Genomic DNA, 13,482 nt, shown 5'->3' on the forward strand with positions numbered 1-13,482 from the left:
AATCTGTTTAGCATATTTACTGTATATAACATCTGTAATGTAATATATATAGTCAATTTTTGTTCATATATATCTGCAATTCTTCAATAGCGTTTACTTTCATAACACTGATTGAAAATCAATACCCTGCAGAAAACACTGTCAGTAGGTAGATGTGTGGGACAACCATTACAAAAACAGAGTGAACACAGACAAGTGCTTGATTGTCTCACTAAATGTCTTCAGTGTGTCTTTGAGGAGTCACCCAGAGATCCTTCAGCTGCTGCTCCTTTCAGGGTGGTGTAAGTAAGATCGAGGAAAGGAAAGGAAAGAAAGAAAGGTTGGGTGCAACAAGGCCTGGACTAGGGTTGATGGGATAATTATTTTGGGGCAGCAGTGTGGACACCCGTAAATTGTGTTTTCTATTGTTTTTTTAATTCCTTCCCTGCAACCCTGCCTTGAGGTCTCTCCATTGTTTGTCTTGGTGGGTGCAACAGAGACAAGGAGGGTGTGTATGTGCTTATGTGTGTAAGTATGCACGCATATGTATGCAAGTTCCTACTGCCACTTCATTAGCTTGGAGCCATGAGGTAAATCCAGGAGGCCGGGAGCATCAGCTCCAGTTGAGGGGAGGGTGTCTGGGGCAGACCAGCGCCGTTTGCGTGGACGTGGCTGCTCCGGAACGGGAGGCTCTGCAGCCAGAGCGCGTGGAGGCGCCGGCGCTGTGGGAGCCGGATGGTGAGGAAGAGGGGGCGGTGGAGGAGGGGGGGGCATCTCCTCTCTGTGCGAGCTGCTGGACTCTCCTGCAGACCTTGAGGGATGTTGGGTGCGATGGGTCCTTGAGCCGGTACGTGTGTGTGTCCGATGGGTTTGGGTTGGCGTAGGGGTAAGAGCCAGGCAGACGTCCCCCTCCATGAGCTGCCGACATGGCAGGCCATACAGCTGTGAGGTTCTCTGGGGACAGCAAGAAGACCAGCCTCGGTCCTGCACAAAGAACGGATACTCCACCAAGACCTTCAGTAACTCCTACACAAAACCACAACATTGTTATACACTCAACCAAGTGGTCTCTCATGTCTGTCACTTATTATCACCACAATCTGACTTTGATGTAACATGTGTAAGAAGAAACACAGATCTGTATTCATCTCAGGAGTTCAAAGTGACTACAGCTGAAACTTTGAGTGATCTGCATTAACAACCACGTCTTCATGCAGTTAAATTAAATATTTTTCCATTCATGCTGTAATGCCAAGTATAATCAAGTACAAGACGAAGCACGTATTTTAAGAGAAAGCTGACCTGAGTGTTGAGGTCTGTGAGGTGAACCTGCAGGTGGCTGAAGCCCTGTGAACTGCTGGGAGAAATCAGCAGCACAGTGCAGGTGCTGAGGTGGAACTCCGGAGACGTGTCCGCACTCCTCAGGAAGTCCTCCGTCCGCAGCTCCTCCACCCGTTTCAACCGCCCGCTGGCCAACTCGATCAGGGAACCCTTGGTGAAGTGAGGTAGGAGCGCTGGGGGAGATGGGTGAAGGGCAGGGGGTGAGGTGTGATGATGGGAAGGAGATAACTCTCTCCCTCTGTCTCTTTCTCTGTCCCGTCGTCTCTCACGCTCACTGTCTCTTTCTTGGTCTTTGTCATGTTGTAGGTGCTTCTCTTTGTCTTTGTCTTTGCCTCGCTCCCTGTCCCTTTGTAGGACTTTGTCTCGGTCTCTTTCTTGGTCTCTGTCCCGGTCTCTCTGCGACCTGTCATGGCTGTTCAGACCCACGGGTGAGTGTGGTGAGTTCCTTAGATTGTGCTGCCTGGGGCCTGGCTCCCTGTGCAGGTTGTACAGAGGTGTTCCTGAGGGGCTGTAGAGTGGGTAAGCCTGGGCCTGAGGGCTGGGGTGGCACACTGATCCCAAGGAGTAGTAGATCTGGGCCTCAGCTGGTGTGGCCCCTAAGGGGTCCAGTAGTCCCCCTCTACTAGCCCTAGGGACTAGTCCCAGGGGATGGGGACTGGTGGAGAGTAAATTTGAGCTGGTCTTCACTATCCCATGCGGATGCCTGTCCTGCAGTGAGGAATGTGGCTCAGAGACCTCCTGAGCTTGAGAGTCTGACAAAAATGGCCCTCCAGAATGGCCACGGGGTGTTAGATCTTCCTGCTGTCTCCGTCCACCATTGGTGTGGGAGCTGTGTGGACTAATGTCCAGCCTGGTTCTGCTGCTGTCATTCCCATAATCTCCTGTGAGCAGAGGCCTGGAGGTTGAGACAGTCCTGCTGCCTGGCCCATCCAGGCCGTTGGGCCTCTTGCCCAAGTACCTGTGTCTAGCTTCAACTAAGCTTGGCTCTTGGGGGTAGAGAGAGTGGGGGCTAAACAAATATGACGGGGAGAAGAGAGAGGAGCTGGTTTCTCGTCGGCTGCTGTTAATGTAGGACCACATCTCTCGAGAATCGGCTGGGAAAGGAGTCTTGAAGGAGGAAGTAGAGGAGGAGGATGGGGATGGTGGCAAGGAGAGGGGCCCTTCTCCTCGAAGCCACCGGGAGTGGTGGGTCAGGGGTGAGGAGAGAGGATCATCTCTCCAGGCAGGAGACCCTGAGCCCCTCCTTTCGCCGACCTGCCCTGGGAAAAGGGGAAGAGAGACAGAGGGAGAGTAGCCCAGGTGCCATGGTAAGGGCAGGGGGAGTCCTGGCGCTGGAGCAGGAAGGGGTGGAGGAGTGTGTAGGAGATGGGGGTTCGGGTTAATCAGAGCTCGGTCCCTGTCATTGGCCTCCCTGCCTCCCTCCCCTCCCCCTATGCTCGACCGATTCCGGAGTGGCACAGGTGGTTTAAACTCGTCCAGAGGGACTTGGTGGTCTGTTGATCCTTGCCGAGACTCCCTCTTCTTGGGAGGGAGGCACTCTTTGCCGCGGTCGGGGCTGGGATTCATGGGTGGGCTCCAGCGGCAGTGGGGGCCCCCTTTGCGTGGGTGTAGGCTAGGTCACATGGGCCTCACGGGAGAACGGGGGGCGCAGACAGAAGGGAAGGCTGCTACACAGCATCACTGTCAGATCACTGTTGATTCTTTTCTACCGAAGCACCACTCACCTAGAGAGAAGACGAACAGGGACAGAAACAGAGTTGAGGTCGGTAAAAAAGAAGGGAGAGGACAGAGAGAGAGAAGCAAGAAGAGAGGGAGTGTGAACATAGAAAGCGGACAGTCTGTCAGGTCCTGGCATCAGTTGTTGTTCGGACTTAGCTGTCCGTCTGGTCAGACATGCAAACAAACATTCAGCTGCGTCAGACAGATGGAGAGAAATCAGCCACTCACACCAACGACTTTAAAAAGGTTAGAAACTCTTAGCTTTCTGATAGCTGTCACTAATTAGTCAGTCACCAGTCACTGCGGTGGGACTGAAACTACCCAACTTACTCGGTTCATTCAAATACATTACTCCCACATGTGGGCTAAAAATACATTTAGCAGCCAATGAAGTTCAGAGGCAGTGCTCTGCATGTGTGTGTAGAAACACACTCACATAGCACTCACAGCAGGAGAGTTTTCATCTCTGACTCTCAGGGGATGATTGGAATATGTAGATATGTTTTTTGTACCACTTTCATGAACCACCCCCACGACACCCCCGGGTGTTCTCTGTATTCTATACAAGCTTACTACGAGCACCCCCAACCCCTTCTCTTTCAGACGCACACATGGACGGCAACAGACACACAAATACTCCCTCAGGCTGCTGTACTTACTCCCCCAGTGATAGGCAAATCTGGTCACCACCCACCCAAAAGCTGACAGAACACTGTTGATATTACCACCAGTTGTTGTGAATACAGGATATGTGTCTTTGCATATTAATTATGTGTCACAGCAGGGGTGTGGGGAAATATGTGGGACTGTTTGTGTGTGTGCATGCATGTATGTATGCCATGTTGTGTGTGCACGTGCAACTTTTTTTTTCTCCTCTGAGAAATGTGTGAATGTGTTTGTTTGTTTAGGTCTTTGTGTGCGTGTGTGTTTGTGTTTGAGTCCTCGAATGTGTCAGAGATTTTGCAGCCTTGTTTCATTCAGTGAGAAGTGCGGGGGAGCTCCACTAATTCTTCTCCAAACGTATTAAATGAGCTCTTTTGAAGTGATGGTTGCCGCGCCAGCTGTTCCCTCCACCACCGCCACCACCGCCATCGCTGCTCCCGCCGCCACCACAACACCACAGCACTGAGCTGCCACTCAGCCCCGCACTCACCCGCGTGTCTGCCTCAACAGCCTACCGGCTCCCTGCCGTCTCACCATCCACCCCACTGTCACCATGGCAACTGTGTCCACACACACACATCCAGCCGGTTATAGAGGTTAGATGGGGATACTCCATGGAGAGGCGGGTAAACTGTTGCTCATCAAGTGACTTGCTCCAAAAAGAGAGTAAGTGTTGGAGTGGAGCAAGCTGTTTGTGCATCTGAGTGGAAAACTGAAAACTAGGCGGTGAGATGAGGGGGATTAATTGTTCCAGACAGTGACAGGACGGGTGTGAAGGAGTAGAAAATGGGAAAGGTTTATGACGGACAACTGTTAGGTCAATAAACATGCAGCTGATGTGATGTAAAACCCCATGAGCCCAATTTAACGGACATACTTTCAGCTTAGCTGGAAGATAACACGGCCTTTCGTGGATTGGAAAAACCCATTGACCTCTTGGGGTCATGAATATTTATATTTCTGAGATGAAAAGCCTTCAGATGGCAGCAATGAATTAAAAATCACCCCTTACGTAATCCACACCCATCTTCATTTATGGGTTCCTATAGATTTTTCCCTGTAACAATCATTTTATAATAAAACTAATTATGGCGTTCCTATAAATCTATTACATGCGACAACCAAGTAATGTCATAATATCATCAGTACCTGCATAGTTTATCAGTTTATCTATTAAAAAAGGAAAATACATTAATTACTAACACATTTTTTCCTCATCAAAAAAGTCAAAACAAGCAGAATAGTAAAGAAGGAATACCAGCAATCATAATAATTAAAAAATCCTGCATTGTAAAGCTGTCTTTAAACAATTTCAGGTATTTTCAAGCACTCAAAAGGCTCAAATGTTTCAATGTTGTCACAAAGTTTTTTAAGTCAGAACTCTTGCTGCACAGGAAGCTGAACAAGAATCCGGGTTTCTTAAATTAAAAAAAAACATGTTTTCAGCTCTTGTCCTCAGATGACCCGGACAGCCTTGTCATTTTGACAGCCCTTGTGAAAAGGTAGTCTAAATAGCCCTAATATAAACTTGCCAGAAAAAGTACAGGAAAACAAAGAACACAATTGTGCATGTGGAGGAGTTTGCAGAGAAATGTCTTCTAACAGAATACTCCTACACTGTGCAGACATGCACACAGAGCTGGAGTTTGGCTGGAGCTACTGTGGTCGTAGAATTTAAATATATATCAAAAATGACAGATCACAGGCATATAACACATTCTTGCTAATGAAATACTCCAAGACTTTTGATTTGCCATTAGGCATAAATGCAAGTTATCTAAAAGGTTTTATATATATATATATATATATATATATATATATATATATATATATATATATATATATATATATATATATATATGGTTGATTTAAAAAAATATTTTGTCATGCTTCATCTTCATGAAGTAACTGTCAATTCTGACATATCTATTTGCACCGCTCCACCTCATCCCGCCTTTTCTCTGCGCGCATTTCTCGGGAGAACTGTCAAATCTACCTCTGTTCTCATGACTGCAAACCTCAGAAAAACAGAACTACAGAGTATCACTCTCTCGTTTTGCATTTTTTCCATCAAAGAAACATTAATCAATAGTCCTGTCACGCAAATTACAATGAATAAAAGAGTAAACAACAGTTCTTTTTTGAGCAGCTAAAGACTGTGGGAACAGGCAGACGGTTCTAACAGAGTTAGTAGTTGTTGTGATGTGTGAGACTGACCTGAGTGCGGGCTGAGCAGACGTCCCAGTGTTGGCAGTCATTCATATTCCAGTCCTCCCAGAGGGTCAACCCACTCCCCAGCTCCTTACTGTGCTACACTGCTCCTCCACAGCACCACCGCCAGTTACAACACCCGCAGATATCAGCAGCCTCCAGCTACACGCTGCCTCTGATCTCAGTACGCATGAAATAACACCAGCGAGCCCACCAAACTGAAGGAAAGAACTGAGAGCCTGCTATCCGTCTCTGTGTCTGTGTGTGTATGTCAAGAGTGTGTGTGTGTGCGCGCGCTTGTGTGTGCAAAGGGCTGAGGAAATGAGTAATATCTAGCAGTGAGAAACATGTCTGCTATGCAGAGCCACACAGGCAGACCAGTTGCTGCTGCCGCCCACTTGCTTTAATCACTGTGAGTGATACAAACATGCATACACAAATACATATAGGTGCACACAGATGTACACACACAGTCAAGGATGGAGCACGTACAGATTATACACTGGACGGTATATGCTGACTATATGCTGCCTTTTGTGCTGTCTGGTGGTATGCTTCCCACGTATGTTTTCTGCAGTTCAATGCCTCTTTTCACATGAAATCAATCAATTAATCAGTTTTCTAAATCGTTCTGCAGCTTTTGACGAACACTTTTCAGAAGACACGCTGGTACATAAAGGAGAGGGACGGATGGAGGGGAGGCAGAGAGACAGTTGATGAGAGACAGGGAGGGACGTGGTAGGAGGCTCATCCTACACACATTCTCAGACTTAGGCATTTGCTGCTGCCTCTGACTCAAAACTAAACCTCACATCCATCAAGCACACACTCTCTCTCACACACACACATGCACACACACACACACACACACATACACACACACAAGAACACACACGCTATACTTGTTCTTTTTGTTTATCTGTAGTTTTCATCTGAATTTGTGTCCTTTGTTCTCATCGAAGCACTTTGTGACGAACCTTTTGTAAAGGAGCTTTCATGACTAAATTTGATTTGACTTCATAACCGTGCATATACACACACGCGCCCGCGCATAAAAACACACATGACACAGGCTCATACGCTAACAGGAGCACTGCAGGAGAGCTCTGAATGATTTGCTTCAGTGATTCAGTCAGTGCAAGTGAAGTGTGCTGGTATGGCTGGTAAGGCTTATTAGGACTGAATTCGTGGGAGCAGTGTTGTTCATTCACGGCAAGAAATCAGAAACCTGTCAGCACAGAAACCTTTTTTGCACAATAATAAATAGGCCCAAGGTTGAAAATGCAACACTATGCAAATAACCCAGTCTGCTCCTCGTCAAAGAAACAGGGCCAAACCTCAGTTCAAACAAGCTTATGTAAATTACCAGAGAAATGCAATACAGCAATGAGAACATAAATTGAAACGCATGGGGAAATAGGATTTAATGAAGCAATCAAATCATCATCGGTGGTTAATTGTGAAAAAGCAATCTTTACGTTCAATCTTTTTTTTTTTCTTTTTCCAAGCTCAATTTATCCAACCATTTAAACACCAAGAAAAAAATGCAGACTTGTACCCACAAACAGTAAATTAGACTTTAACCTTGTCTAAATTCTCACCCTCAATGGAATGGAAAGTTGATCAGACTCAGTTAATTGGAGCTGTGTGCAGAAACATCGGCTTGAAGGCCACAGCAAAACATTCGCGCAGCGAGGCGACAGTTGCCAAGAAAGTCTACTCTGACATTTAGGAGGAGATTACTTTTATGTTTCAGAGTGAATGCTGTTTGAAGACGCAGTCAGATTGTGTGGGCACTCGCGCTGTCTGCTCTGGCATTTTGTTGTGTTTGTGTGGGTTCATTACAAGTTTCACAATTAATAGACGGTAAAGACGCATATTCTTTTTTTCTTTGGATTCAAATTAAACAATATTGTGATTCTTTTACTTGATAGTAGGGGCCACATTGTGTCATGTGACATTGAGATTTACTCATTTATTAGTCTTAGAGGAAAATGCAGCAATGATAAAATGAGACAATACAAAAACAATGATATGAAGGAAGGTCATAATCTGTTCATAATTGCATAATTTCACCTTCAATAAAAAGGAAAAGGCCACTTTACAAACAACAACGTGTTCATTTTACTGTAATTAGTTTTACAAACCTACATTTCCAATCTGACACCACAAAATAAAAAAGTTGTTTTTACAAACAGGTTTCTCTGATTATTTTACATGAAGAAATCCATTTTCATAACAAATTAAAGCGCCTGAGACGTAATTATACAAGATCTCTTTCCCTTAACATTTGACACATTTTTTTTATACCAAAGGCCACATGTTGGGGAAAATAAATCATACTTTGTAAATTAAAATATAAAAAGTAAACAAGTAGGAAATAAATAAAAAGCACTCTCTTCGAAATACCAATAAACAATATACCTTTAAGGTACTGCCAGGTACTGTTTGTCTGATATAAATTTAGACGTAATAGTCCAGTCATAGTGAAAGAGGAGGAAATAGAGCAAGAACTGGGTTCATCAAAGGGTATTTACTACAATACAGAGATATAGAAATGACTGTCGCTCTCTACTTATGCATGCATACCTTGATATTTAGCGGACTGACTTGAGCACACGCACACAAGAAAACATCAACACGAGCAACGCACAGTGGAGTCGTACCGCGCTGTCAATCATTCCACGGCCCCACTGAGACATTTGGCGCACTCTTTCTCCATCTCATGCTCGCAGTTACTCTCTCTTTCTCTCTCTCTCTCTCTGGCCCGGTGCTTTTTAATCACTCCGTCACATACACACACACACGCAAACACACACAGGGTCACGGCTGGACAAGAAAGGTCAGATGAGTCAGACTACGGCCAACAAATCGTAGTGGGGGGAAGGGCAAAATAGCAGGAAGGGGTCAAAGACTTCCACAGGTGAGTGGATTCACTCCAACTCCTCCATGCAGAACCTGTTTTGTTTTGTTTTTTTTTACATTTTTTTACTGTCTTTGGTTTTTTATCAAAACGGCATTTTGCTTTCCTTTTTATTTTCTCCCTTTCCTCATGCGTAACCTCGTATGGGGTGTCTGATCACGTTTCAGGCTTAGTGGGAGATCTATGGTGGACGTCTGATGCAGCAGAAATTTGTTGCTGAATGTAACAGATCTGAACAGAGAGGGAGGTGTAGAGGAGGACGGAGGGGAGGAAGGGTAGAGGACACAGCAGACAGACAGACAGACAGATAGATAGATAGATAGATAGATAGATAGATAGATAGATAGATAGATAGATAGATAGATAGATAGATAGATAGATAGATAGATAGATAGATAGATAGAGGAAAGGATGGAGGGTGAGGTAAAGGGGTGAGGAAATGGGGGGGGAGTACTACTAGCTTTGTGTGGCAGATTACTCGGCAGGGAGCCGGGCTAAGCTGATAAAAGGACAGGGTGATACGGGCGATAGCTTAATGGGCAGAAGGCCAGGTCAGCCTTCGGGGCCCTGACCCATTCTTCAACAGGATGAGCCAGCAGCCCTGCCCGCAGCAGGCTCAACCACAATGAGGATGGACTTAGGAGGCTCAGGAGTTACTATTAACACCCACAAACACATACATACAAACACTCACAGGGCACGCTGCACTGTCATCGCAACACAAACACCCATGAAAAGAGTCGATACTTTCTGCTAAAGCGACATACATTTGCGGACAAAACTGACTGAAGAGCTTTAAGAGTACGATCGGCCTTCGCAACGCGAAAAAGAATATACCACTTTCTAATACAGCAAAAGTTGTGAACAGCTGAACACTGCAAAAGAAGAGCTGATAAGAAGAGCCTGGAACAGTGCGAGTGATGCAGACGCGAGGGTGACGCCCGTAATGTATTGCTGGGTTAATCCCTGTGAATCCTAACTGGTACGGCCTAAGGCAGGCTTAGTATAGTTCTGGGAGGAAATCCCCCTGTGTAGTGGTACAGGCCATTAGCCCCTAGGGTATAAATAGGGCAGCTATGGCTTCTTAAGCTGGCTTTTACGCAGTATCAGTTAAAAATATGACTTGACTAATTACATGCAGGTCAGCCAGTCAGCAGAAGCAAAAATTTCCTCCACCTCTTTCTGCTCTCCAGACTGCTGCAGTGTTCCCATAGATACACGCAAAAAACATGTCCTGCACATGTGGCTGTGCATGCAGAGGTCAGCGTAGAACAAGTACAACAGTTAACAGGCATTCAGCAAAACCCTGTTGCTGACATTTTCAAAGGCGGGTGTTATGTCGTTGTCATTCATTGACATTTAAGTGTGTACTGATGGCAGTTTCACTTGTCTTCTTTTCCACTGCCTCGATCTGATAATATGCCTCTTATGCGGCATCTGCGCCAGCTATTTTTTTCAACCGCAAAGACACGACTTTGGTTTCAATTTCTAGGCATCACGAAGACTTAAAAAAAAAAATGCAACAAACAAACGCGCCACTCTTGGTGAGGTGACAACAAGTCTTCTGCAACTGCGGTGATGTCACACACTGCTGATGCACAGTCATGCTGTTGTGTTTCCACTCACTCACAAATTAGTTTCTCAAACTTCTTACATGCTCAGCTTGTCTGGTGCACAGGTAGCAGCCACTCTTGCTAGGTTTGTGACATGATTATCCCAACTCAGAGCCCTTGACGTGAGTAGTACTCTCACGCTATTAGATCAGTAGCTTGGGGAGAAGAGGGTGGGGGTGGGGGTGGGGGGTTAGAAACAGGTTGAAGGAGAGGAGACAAGAGTGTATGTGTGAAAGAATTGGGGGGCGGGGGGGGAGATCTCTTTTCATTCCAAAGATTTGTTGTTTCTGGCTGTGTCCCCTGGTGATTGTCAGTCAAACTGGGTTTCTTTTGGTTCTTTAGTTTAGCAGCAAAATGTCAGCAAGCTGTAAGCACGCTGATGACATCTCCGTGGAGAGAGCATGGCCAGGTGTCCCGTTGCTAGCTCAAGTGCCATTCACTTTCAAAGAGGCTGTCTAGACTGGCTTCATAGATGCTGTCTGGAATACCTTTATCACTGCCGGTATTCAAGGCAACATCGCTATACACTGGCATTATTGCTGCTCCTCTACAACCCCTCCCACACCAAATCTGCTGCCCAGCCACACACGGTCACAGCCATTCACTCAACACAAGGCTTATACAGTTTGTTACAAAAGGGAGCTGCAAATCATAATGAAAGAGGATTGAGTGGGTTTAATGCTTGTTTTCTAAATGAACAAACGGGAGAGTCCCACTTGAAAGAGAACCTTTCATCACTCAGCTGCTATTTGATAATCTCTGCTAATAATTACCAATAAAAAAAAGACGTCAAATTAAATTAGAAGAGGGATGTTTTGGCTGAGTGGTTTTAATGTTTGCACAGGATACTGTAAAGTGAAGAGAGGGGCATTGCACACACACAGCTTCAAGACAGGCTTTCAGGACACTATTGATGCTATAAGCTACAGGATGTCTCAGACGTTACACTTTCTATGTAGTGAGACCAAAACCGATACTGTGCGTTTACATCGTGTTTGGGCTCGACGGCTCTGTCTATACGAGGGAGCATATTTACTTGCATGGGCTCCAGCAGGCAAAGAGGCAGGCCTGGCTGAAAAACTGTGGGTGTAAGCGGTGGGTGGCAGGGTTGAAAGGTCATTGACCCCTATTGTAGATGAAGTGTGGAGGAGGAGGAGAACATACTGCCTGATCATACACAAGGGTTAGCGAGTCAGGGCTAAAGAAAACGATCTGTACAAAAAGAGCGAAGAAAATGACTCCAACAGATTCCTTATGCATCATTACACACACACACACACACACACACACACACACACACACACACACACACACACAAACACCACCCGCTTAACTTAAGTGGATGCGAATATGAATGTGCCCTACGAAATATCACTTCCTGCACATTCCTCTCGTGGTACATCCCGACCGACAGGTGTGTCTGTCACCTTAAAGTAGTCTGGCACGGTGTCAACTGTGTTCAAACACCTGCTTCTGTTTGGGATTATTATCACACTCCTGGCTCGCCCGGCTGAATTCCCAAGCCAATTCCAAACACCTCAACAGTGAGACGCTGATCTAGGAAACTGTGGCAAAGAAGGTCCCCTCGACTGACTCAAGAAAGACAAACACACAGGAAAAAAAATCACCAACAGCACATCCCAGAGGGAAAATCTGCGCAGTAGCGTTTTGTTTGTACTGTTTCCTACCTAACCTACAGTGAGGTGAGTTAAGGGGGTTAAGATGTGGATGAAGACTGCATTTTGTCATCTGTCAGTTAAATTTAGAGGTAAGATTGAAGATGTTTCGAGCAAAAAAAATCAAAAATCAGAATATGAATTACTGTTTGTGTTGATTTATTTTCTGGGAGATGAAAGGATTTTAAAGCTGCTATAAGATATATATTTTGTCTTAAAAATAAGTGTTAAATAGCTCGTCGTGCATGTTCCATTGGCGGTCCTGTCTGCTTGTGAACGAGCAGAGAGCAGGATCCTCCTGTTCTCTGCGATGTCTGGCGGTTACCGCCACATGCTCATGTGGTGTCGTAGAGAGGAAGGTAGGGAGATTGAGTGAGATTTTTTGCTAAGTGCAAAATAGACAGGAAGTTAGATAATTACCTGTTCTTAAATCATTTGTCATTCTTAGGGAAACAATTTAGATCAAATGTAGCAATTAGATCGCTAGAGGTATTTTTTCCTGACTTGCCCCTTAGAGCTTCCGAACAGCATTTTCCATCTTTTCAATACATCGTACGATATATGATTAATTTGTTTTTTGTCAATTTGTCATTCAAATTTACAAAAACTGATTGCAAGCATTGTTTTTTCCTCACTTGCCTCTCAGAGCATCGTACCAGTATCGTACCATTTCTAATATTAACAACACAATGCAATAGTTTCTTTTTTTGGCCCACAGTTGACCGAGGGACAAGGTTTGGGCACCCCTTGCTTTGGAGCAATATAAAATGTTTTCATATGCATTTTTTATTAAATCAAATACAGACTGAGTTAATATAAGGCCAGCCCAGTTTTGTTGCCAAACAGCAAGACGGACAGAGGTTTGACTTCTGTTATCAGTTAGGGGTTAGAGTTATGTAAAGACATGCAAGTCTGTGTTTGCTCATACTGTAGGTGTGACTGATGGTGACACTGATCATCCACTACACATTTTGCGGTGAGCGGTGAGCCTTTCCCTGCTTAATAGGCCCCTGAAGGGGAGCCGGGTGGTAAAGAAAATGAATACGAAAATAAGGTCATGCGAGGTAACGTCTCTTTGAAAACCTACTAAAAGTGTGGGGGGTGTGAAAGATGGGAATTTTCTCAAATCAAACATAAAACATACAGCCTTGAATAATGCACATCTTCATTTAACCATGCAAATGCTTTGTCTCTGCATGAATGTACACTTCACTCTCGAAGTTTTCCCTCTCTCTCTCTTTCACTTTCAGTCTCTCCCCCCCACCACCACCACCCCACCTACTCATGGTCTTCCTCTGTCTTTCCCTCTCACTAATCTGGCTGGCTGTTTGAGAGCGCACACTCAACGTGGGTGAGA

At 45.3% G+C, this 13,482-nt stretch overlaps 1 protein-coding gene across 9 annotated transcripts in view; it reads right to left on the reverse strand.

Annotated features, from left to right (window-relative positions):
- Window positions 1-2: 2 nt before the first annotated feature.
- The window catches only part of zmp:0000000926 (ataxin-1-like), a 79,818-nt gene continuing 66,338 nt past the window's right edge, over window positions 3-13,482 (reverse strand). For 8 of the 9 annotated variants that reach the window (XM_037103340.1, XM_037103336.1, XM_037103337.1 and 5 more), the window contains 2 exons: window positions 1,282-3,044; window positions 3-1,005 (listed from right to left, as the gene is read on the reverse strand). In XM_037103340.1, the coding sequence (XP_036959235.1) occupies window positions 538-1,005; window positions 1,282-2,886 (2,073 nt within the window). In that variant the 5' untranslated portion in view covers window positions 2,887-3,044 and the 3' untranslated portion in view covers window positions 3-537. Of the gene's footprint in view, window positions 1,006-1,281; window positions 3,045-5,919; window positions 6,963-13,482 lie in introns of those variants that run through there. The other variant, XM_037103343.1, reaches the window with a different exon arrangement.

The sequence above is a fragment of the Acanthopagrus latus genome, chromosome 7 (genome assembly GCF_904848185.1).
Source record: "Acanthopagrus latus isolate v.2019 chromosome 7, fAcaLat1.1, whole genome shotgun sequence".
Taxonomy (NCBI): Eukaryota; Metazoa; Chordata; class Actinopteri; order Spariformes; family Sparidae; genus Acanthopagrus; species Acanthopagrus latus.